At 39.7% G+C, this 8,214-nt stretch overlaps 2 protein-coding genes across 2 annotated transcripts; both read left to right on the top strand.

Annotated features, from left to right (window-relative positions):
* Window positions 1-4,101: 4,101 nt before the first annotated feature.
* Window positions 4,102-4,326, top strand: LOC135276357 (small integral membrane protein 10-like protein 2A). The gene has a single exon (XM_064379969.1). The coding sequence runs from the start codon at window positions 4,120-4,122 to the stop codon at window positions 4,324-4,326; it is 207 nt and encodes a 68-aa protein (XP_064236039.1). The 5' UTR covers window positions 4,102-4,119.
* A 60-nt stretch (window positions 4,327-4,386) lies between these two features.
* LOC135276356 (protein FAM220A-like) lies at window positions 4,387-5,166 on the top strand. Its single transcript, XM_064379968.1, has one exon. The coding sequence runs from the start codon at window positions 4,387-4,389 to the stop codon at window positions 5,164-5,166; it is 780 nt and encodes a 259-aa protein (XP_064236038.1).
* Window positions 5,167-8,214: the final 3,048 nt, after the last annotated feature.

The following is an 8,214-nucleotide window of genomic DNA, read 5'->3' as shown; positions in this document are numbered from 1 at the left end:
AGGGGAAGGATGCCTTCTGATGAGAAAATGAGAGGGAAGAGAAAAGGTACCTTGTTTTACAGCTTAGCTACCAGCTTAGCCACAGTGGACCAGAGCAGCAATGGCCTCTTGAGGTCCTGAATTCCAGGCCTTTGTTCAAGCATTTCTGGACTTGCCTAGGGCCAAAAGATTGCCCACTGCACTGAAGGGAGAGTTCCAGTCCTGGCATAATTCACCACAAGTAGACTGAAAAGCCATTGGTCCTTGAATGAACATTAGCAGTAGCTAGGCAGTAGTCACCATGGACCCTGGATGGTGGTAGTCATGGGGAGACACTCTTCTGCTGGTGTAAAGGGGATGGAAAAGTGGAAGGAACTTTGTCTTGTGGCTTGGGTGTCACCTCAGCCCCAGCAAAATAAAGCACCAGATAGGTTACAACAGTTTCCAGTTCTAGCTTCTGACTCCTGGATGGTATCTCTGTAATTGCCTGGAGCCAGGGAAAACTCACTAATCTGATGGGAAGGACACAAACCTGGCTGGCTTTGCAAACTGTCGATTATAGAACCATTGGGATTTGAGGGAAAATCAGCAATAACCAGGCAATGGTTGCTTCAGGACTTGGACAAGAATTAGTGCTGTGCTGGGTTTAAATATGATGCAGCACAGTCCTAGTGGTGGTGACCACAGAGGTGCTTTTATCACCCCCTCCCCAAACTCCAGGAAGCTAAGCACACACACACACATACAGAGATGCCTTTTGTTTGGGAGAAAATAGGAGAGAAAAACAAATCTCCATAGCTTGCAGTGCCTCTAAATGCCACTATGGCTGTAGTGACCAAAATGTGTATCACAACACCCAAGTTCCTTCAAGTACCTGGAAAGACTTTCCAAGAAGTACGGGTACAAACAAACCCATGCTGAAAAGACAACAATAAATACATAACTCTTCAAAGCCCAGACACTGACAAACATCCACAAGGATCAGCACCATCCAGGAAAATATGACTTCACCAGACCAACTACTTAAGGCACCAGGGACCAATCTTGAGAAACACACTAAAAGCTCTCTTTTTTGCTTGTTTGTTTTCTGGTACATGAGTACCCTGCCACTCACCAATTTGCTCGGTACTCCAGAGGAGGGCAACAGCAGAAAGAACAATGCAAACAACACAACAGATGAGTAATTTCAATATCAGAGCAAACCATACAGAGAAACAATGCAAAAGGATCCTGCTTATTTTCCATTTCGTAACTGCCACCATACTCTGATATAGATAGATTATAAGATAGTTGAAATGACCAAATGATATAATGGTATGGTTTATTATACAAAGTAGCTTGTCCAACTTCATTTTGAGAAGTACTAAGTCAGGAAAATCACAAAAACTCTGGCATATATTTATATTATTGTAGAAATTGTATGAAGACATTGTTCTTTGTCTTACTTTAACTGGATTCTCCCTTCCAGCACTTACCTGACAGTAGTGTGCTAATTTTATCTGGACCCTTTAATCTTGTACATATACATACTTATTTTAACGCATCCTTAAAATATGAAGAAGGGCAATAGTTTGATTTTCTTAGTAAATGTCTTTAGCATCTGGTCAGATCTTACCCTAGTGATTATTCAGTTTATTTCCATTTGGCTTTTGTAATCAAATATATTCCAAGATATAGACTCAGTATTCCAGACTCTATTACACTACTCAATCTCTTTTTCTTTTTCTACACTGTTTGTTTATAAATTGTTTTGTGCAAGATTTTTTCTCATATTTTTGTCTGTTGATTTCCAAAAACAAGTTTGCACCTGAATATCTTTACTTGTCTACTTATCATTTTTTTTTTAAATTCTAACACTCTTCATTATACTCCATACCATACCATTACTTCCCTCACCCCCTCACCCCAAGATGAAGTCTTGCTCTATTGCCCAGAGCTGGAGTGCAATGGTGCAATCTCGGCTCACTGCAACCTCTGCCTCTCTGGTTCAAGCAATTCTCCTGTCTCAGCCTCCCAAGTAGCTGGAATTACAGGCGTGTGTCACTCCGCCCAGGAAATTTTTGTATTTTGAGTAGACAGAGTTTCACCATCTTGGCCAGGCTAGTGTCAAACTCCTGACCTTGTGATCCAATTGCCTCAGCCTCCCGAAGTGCTGAGATTACAGGCCTGAGCCACAGCACCCAGCCCATTCTTTGATAACAGCCTTTATATTATTTTCTTTGTTATGTCTTTGAATATCATAAATAATCAGATACTGAATTTCCTGGTCTTCTAGTTATGCTTGGTGGTTTTTTCATGTCATAGTACATTCAGTTGCTCTTCAAACTCTTTAATTGATTTATTGTCTTTGATACTCTATTTCTATTAGACCTCCTTACTATCACTTTATCACTTTTCAGGGATTGATAGATGTGTGTGTTCAATAGCTTAATCTAACTAAATGCGTGTTGTAAATAATACACAATTCCTACAAGAGAAAAATAGATCTTTTGAACATTAAATTGAAAAATAATAAAGACATTAATAGACACAAAATAATAGCAATATACTTAGCTGCCTTTGAGGAAATAAATAATCTGAAAAACAAGTAGATATAATATGTAAATTAGTAACTTTAAAAAAATTGCTTTTTTTTGTGCTTTAATGGCTGACTAGAAGCATTTCAAGTATACTTGATCCACTTAGAAGAACTAAAATAATGTGCATGCAATTATGTTTTTGTTTGTTTGTTTTTTTTGAGATGGACTCTCACTCTGTCACCCAAGCTAGAATGCAGTGGTGTGACTTCAGCTCACTGCAACCTCTGCCTCTCATGGTAAAACTATCCTCCTGCCTTAGTTTCCTGAGTAGCTGGTACTACAGGAGTCCGCCACCATGCCCGGCTAATTTTTTGTATTTTTAGTACAGCCAGGTTTCACCATGTTAGCCAGGATGGTCTCAAACTCCTGATCTCCTGATTCACCCACCTTGACCTCCCAAAGTGCTGGATTGCAGGCGTAAACCCCGCACCCAGGTCAATCATGCTTTGAATACATTTTCCAAGAGGCGACATGAAAGACCAATAGAAAAATGAAAATGTACACCAAAATCTAGGAAGGATAAGGAAAACAGATAGCCTGTATGCCTGAAGCCAGCTAGGAACCAGGAATGTCTCCCTAGTATGGGAGAAGGTGAGTGTTTTTCAGTGGTTCATGTTCCCACTGGGGAACTCACAGTCAGCATTATATTGGATAAAAAATTTAATTTTCTCTAAGAACTAGAACAAGACAAGGATGACCAATTTCGCCCTGTTATTTAACATAATGCTGAAAGTCCTAGCCAGAGTCATCAGGCAGAAGAAAGAAATAAAAACATCCAAATTGGAAAAGAAGAAGTCAAATTATCCTAGCTTACTGATGATATAACCTTATATTTAGATAAACCTAAAGATCTCACCAGAAAAAAACTCTTAGATTTGTTAAATGAATTTAGCAAAGTAGTAGAATACAAAATTAGTATACAGAAAAATCAGCAGCATTTCAATACACCAATAACAATCTAGTTCAGAACAAAATCAAGAAAGCAATTCAAGAGATTAAAAACAACCTTTTGGGTGAGTGTGGTGGCTCATGCCAGTAATCCTAGCATTTTGGTAGGCCAAGACGGGCAGATAACCTGAGGTCAGGTGTTCAAGACCAGCCTGGCCAACATGGTGAAACCCAATGTCTACTAAAAATGCAAAAAATTAGCCGGGCACAGTAGCATGATCCTGTAGTCCCAACTACATGGGAGGCTGAGGCAGGAGAATTGCTTGAAATCAGGAGATGGAGGTTGGATTGAATTGTCTAAAAAAAAAAACTATTTTAATCTCCAGAAAGATAAAATAGATCTTTTGTCTCCTTGGTCAAATATTTTAACATTTTTACATAGCTTTTAAAATAAAATACCTGGCGGCCGGGTACCAGGCGGCGGCTCGCGGAGGCGCTTCTTCTAGCGTGACGCTAGGACTCCGCTCCCCCGCGGCCCGCCCGCCCGCCTGCCGGCCTAGCCGCCGCCTCCCTCGCTCCCTGAGCGCGCCAGGCGAGGGCCAGCGGCTGGGGCGACGCGGAGCGGAGAGGGCGGGTAGGCGGGCGGGCGGGCTGTGGGAGCGCCGGTCTCTATATGGCGGCGGCTCTGTCGGGCCTGGCTGTCCGGCTCTCGCGCTCGGCCGCCGCCCGCTCCTATGGGGTCTTCTGCAAGGGGCTGACTCGCACGCTGCTCATCTTCTTCGACCTGGCCTGGCGGCTGCGCATCAACTTCCCCTACCTCTACATCGTGGCTTCCATGATGCTCAACGTCCGCCTGCAGGTTCATATTGAGATCCATTGAAGGCCCTCCTGGACTGACAAAGGCGTGACCTCAGGCCCATCCTATCCAAGAACACGAAGCATGAGGGACAGAAGAAGGCCCCTTGGCACCTGCCTGGCACCAGTGCAGCGGGCCGGAGGAGGTGATTTGGACAAACTATTACACAGCCTTAAGAAAAGAATGCTGAAGGAGGACCCCTGGCCTGCAGCTGCACCCTCCTGGATCAATAAGCCTGCGGCTGACAGAAATTCACAGAGTGCTCCATTATCACTGGAAATGAGAAAGGATCCTAACAGGGCTGGCCTCTGGCTTCACAGTGGTGACCCAGTGCTTCCACATGTGAAAGAATCAATAAGAAGAAATCTAGCCTCAGTAGCCGCTCCGAGCGCAGCCATGGGTTTGTTCTCTGCTCCAACAGAGTGTTTTGCTGGGGTGTCCTGCAGTGGTGTTGAAGCTCTGAGGTGGGACTGGCTGGGAGGAGGGCCCGAGGCCACCAGCAGCCACAGAGGACAGTGCCCCAAAGGAGAACCTTGGGTGTCAGGACTGCCACACCATCAAAAACTGCTGGAAATGGGAAGTTGTCAGGATGACCCACCAAGTGCTTTTCCCGAGGGTCTGGGCTCTGAGTTGGAACCCTCTTGCCTGCACTCCATCCTGTCTGCAGTGCTGCACGTGTGTCTAGAAGTGCTCCTGAATGATGAGACAGAACGAGTTTTCCTTGACCGTTTAAAGCCCATGTTTTCAAAGCAAACAATAGAATTCAAGAAAATGCTTGAAAGCACCTCAGATGGTCTCCAGATGACACTGGGGTTACTGCCTCTGCAGCCTTTTGAATTAGCAAATTCATTATGCCATAGTTAAGGTCCAAGGTCCAAGCAGAACAATAAAAATAGGTTCATTTTAAGAGTTGTCTTAGATTGATTTCTTTTGCATCAAGTCTGGATGCAAACTGCGCAGCCCTTCAGTTCCTGCTGTGGTTTTTTACGACTCGGCAGACTTCAAGTAAATTGAGTTGAAATTCAAAGCTGGTTGATACGGAAGAAACTTTTTTAGCATGTGTTAAATTGTGCTTTCAAAGACATAAAGAATTGGGAAACATTTCAGGAGACGATCATAGCCTGTATAAATATCAGATTAGAACATACAGATTTACCATGAAATTCTGTCTTCAACACTCATTCTAAAGGGCTACTGTCCCAAGTCCTGTGTGTCCCTTCGGCTTGTGTGATCACCCGATGGAAGTTGATATTCGTGAAGTTTACACCACCGTACTTGGCATGGCGTTAAGCCTTGCTGAATTCGTGGTAAGCTGTTACCATTTCTGCATTTTGTAGAATGGTTTTCGTCTGCAGCAGAATTCGATTTCCCTTCTCACACCCCTTTCCTTCCCCGTGAAATGCGATTTAGACAGAGGCCCTGTGGTGAAAGTTGCAATATTAAGCTTACTTTTAGAGGAGTCCCTTCTCAAACTCGGAACTCTAGCAGTGTTACCTTCAAAGAAAAAGAGCTTGAGAAAAAGGTAGCTCCATTATAGAGAAGCAAATCAAGTTACTTCCCTTCTAAAAAGTTTCCCAGATTCTAGGAATTGCAGTATCTTGTACCCTCAGATTATTCAGGTGACTCCTTTTGTTGTCTGCTGATAACTTTAATAAAGATAATTTAAGGGCATAAGTTTTTAAGGACTCCCAAAGTGAGACTTAACCATTTTGGGGATTACTGACTGCATATACCAGTTTATATTGTGTGCTGAATTATGCCATGTGCTATTTTAGTGTTTGGAGGAAATGAAAAATAAAATTTGTTCTTCAGCTTAAAAAAAAAAAAAAAAAAAAAAAAAAAAAAAAAAAAAAAAAAAAAAAAATAAAATACCTAGGAATATATTTAACCAAGGAGGTAAAAGATTGCTACAACAAAAGCTACAAAACAATGATGAAAGAAATTGTAGATGCCACAAACAAATAGAAAAGCATACCATGCTCTTGTGTTGGAAAAATTAATATCATGAAAATGACTATATGGCCCAAAGAAATCTGGATTCAGTGCAATTCTTATTAAATTGCTAACTTCATTTTTCAAAGAAATAGAATAAAACAATCCAAAATATTACATGGAACCAATAAAGTGCTGAACACTCAAAGCAATCCAAAGGAAAAAGAATAATGCTGGAGGCATCTTATTTCAAATTACATTTTAAAGCTATAGGCAACAAAACAGCATGGTACTGGTATAAAAATAGACAATTTTTAATCTATAAAATAAACCTGTAGTCAATTGATATATGAAAAAAGATTCAACATCATTAATCATCAAAGAACTGCAAATTAAAACCATAATGAGATATCATTTTATCCCAGTGAGAATGACTATTATTAAAAAGAAAAGAAATAACAGCAGATGTTGGCAAGAATGTGGAGAAAAGGAATGCTTATACACTTTTGGTGGGAATGTAAATTGGTATAACCTCTATGGGAAACAATAGAGACATTTCTCAATGAACTAAAAATGTAACTAAAATTCAATCCAGAAGCCTACTACTGAGTATCTACCCAAAGGGAAAAAAACAATATATCAAAAATATGCCTACACTTGAATGCTTATCTCACAGCATGATTCACAGCATTATTCACAATTTTTTCTTATTCCTTTTCACAATAGGAATGAAACAAAGTATCCATTAATTGATGATTTTATAAAGAAAATGTGACATATTTATAAATTAAATTACTATTCAGCCATAAAAAAACACAAAATGGCCTGGAGCAAGTGTCCCATGCCTATAAGCACAGCAGTTTGGGAAGCCTAGGCAGGAAGATCACTTGGGGTCCAAATTTCAAGACCAACCTGGGCAATATAGCAAAACCCTGTCACTATAAAATGTCTAAAATATTATCCGGACATGATGGCACCTGACACCTATAGTCCAAGCTACTCCCAAGGCTGAGGCAGGAGGATCACTTGAGCCCAGGAGTCTGAGGCTACAGTGATCTATGGTCATGTCACTGCCCTCTAGTTCAGGTGTTAGAGTGAGACTCTGTTCCCCAAAATATAATAAACAAATAAGAGGATAAAAGAACATCTTTTGTAGCAACACGGATAAAACTAGAGGTCATTACTTAAATTGAAACCTGCCAGACACAGAACGTAAACAATCACGTTTTCATTCATTAATGGGTACTAAAAGCTGTGTACACATGATCAGAGAAAGTGGAATAATAGATAATGGAGACTCAAAAGGGTGAGAAGGTGGATGAAGATAAATTATTTAATGGGTATAATAATGTACATTATTTGGGTGATGGATACCCTAAAAGTCATGAGTTGACCACTATGCAAAATACACATTTAAAAAAATTGCACCCAAACTCCATAAATTTATTTTATATAAATTTATGTCTGCTTCTACAGAAATGGTTAGCAAATATAGAATAACTTCTGTAAATTTCTTGTCACTCAGTCTATAAACTAATGAAGTTTTTCATTATATTAATTCTTCAAAAGCATCATTATACTGACTCATTTAGGCATCTAATAAATGGAAAGATGTCTCATATTAAGGTAAGTGGCCACATTGATTATATTGATGTGTGTAATAATATTTTAATGTGTAATACTTCATTTAAATATGACAAGTTTATAAATGAAAGATACATAAAGTAAAAGTAGTAATTACTAATAACTTACAAAAATTATAATAAAAGCTAATGTATTACATTCACAAAAATAGTGAGTAAAACTTCTTTAATGCATATTGATGCATCTAAGAGAGTTTATATAAAAATAAGGAATAACTTGTTTAAAGTGTCTTGGTTTATACTAAAAAAAAAAAGCATTATTCCATAGTACCACATTACCATTAGAGTTAAATACAATTATGTTTAATAACATTTGCATCAACAGAAATACAACTTA

This window comes from Aotus nancymaae, unplaced genomic scaffold, assembly GCF_030222135.1.
Source record: "Aotus nancymaae isolate 86718 unplaced genomic scaffold, 86718_ANA_hifiasm-v0.15.2.pri h1tg000022l_1, whole genome shotgun sequence".
Classification (NCBI taxonomy): Eukaryota; Metazoa; Chordata; class Mammalia; order Primates; family Aotidae; genus Aotus; species Aotus nancymaae.
This window is presented reverse-complemented; position numbering and strand designations above follow the sequence as displayed.

Bases quoted from the DNA above. Each gene is read 5' to 3' on its own strand.
- LOC135276357 (XM_064379969.1), top strand. From the start codon at position 4,120: ATGGCGGCGGCTCTGTCGGGCCTGGCTGTCCGGCTCTCGCGCTCGGCC.
- LOC135276356 (XM_064379968.1), top strand. From the start codon at position 4,387: ATGAGGGACAGAAGAAGGCCCCTTGGCACCTGCCTGGCACCAGTGCAG.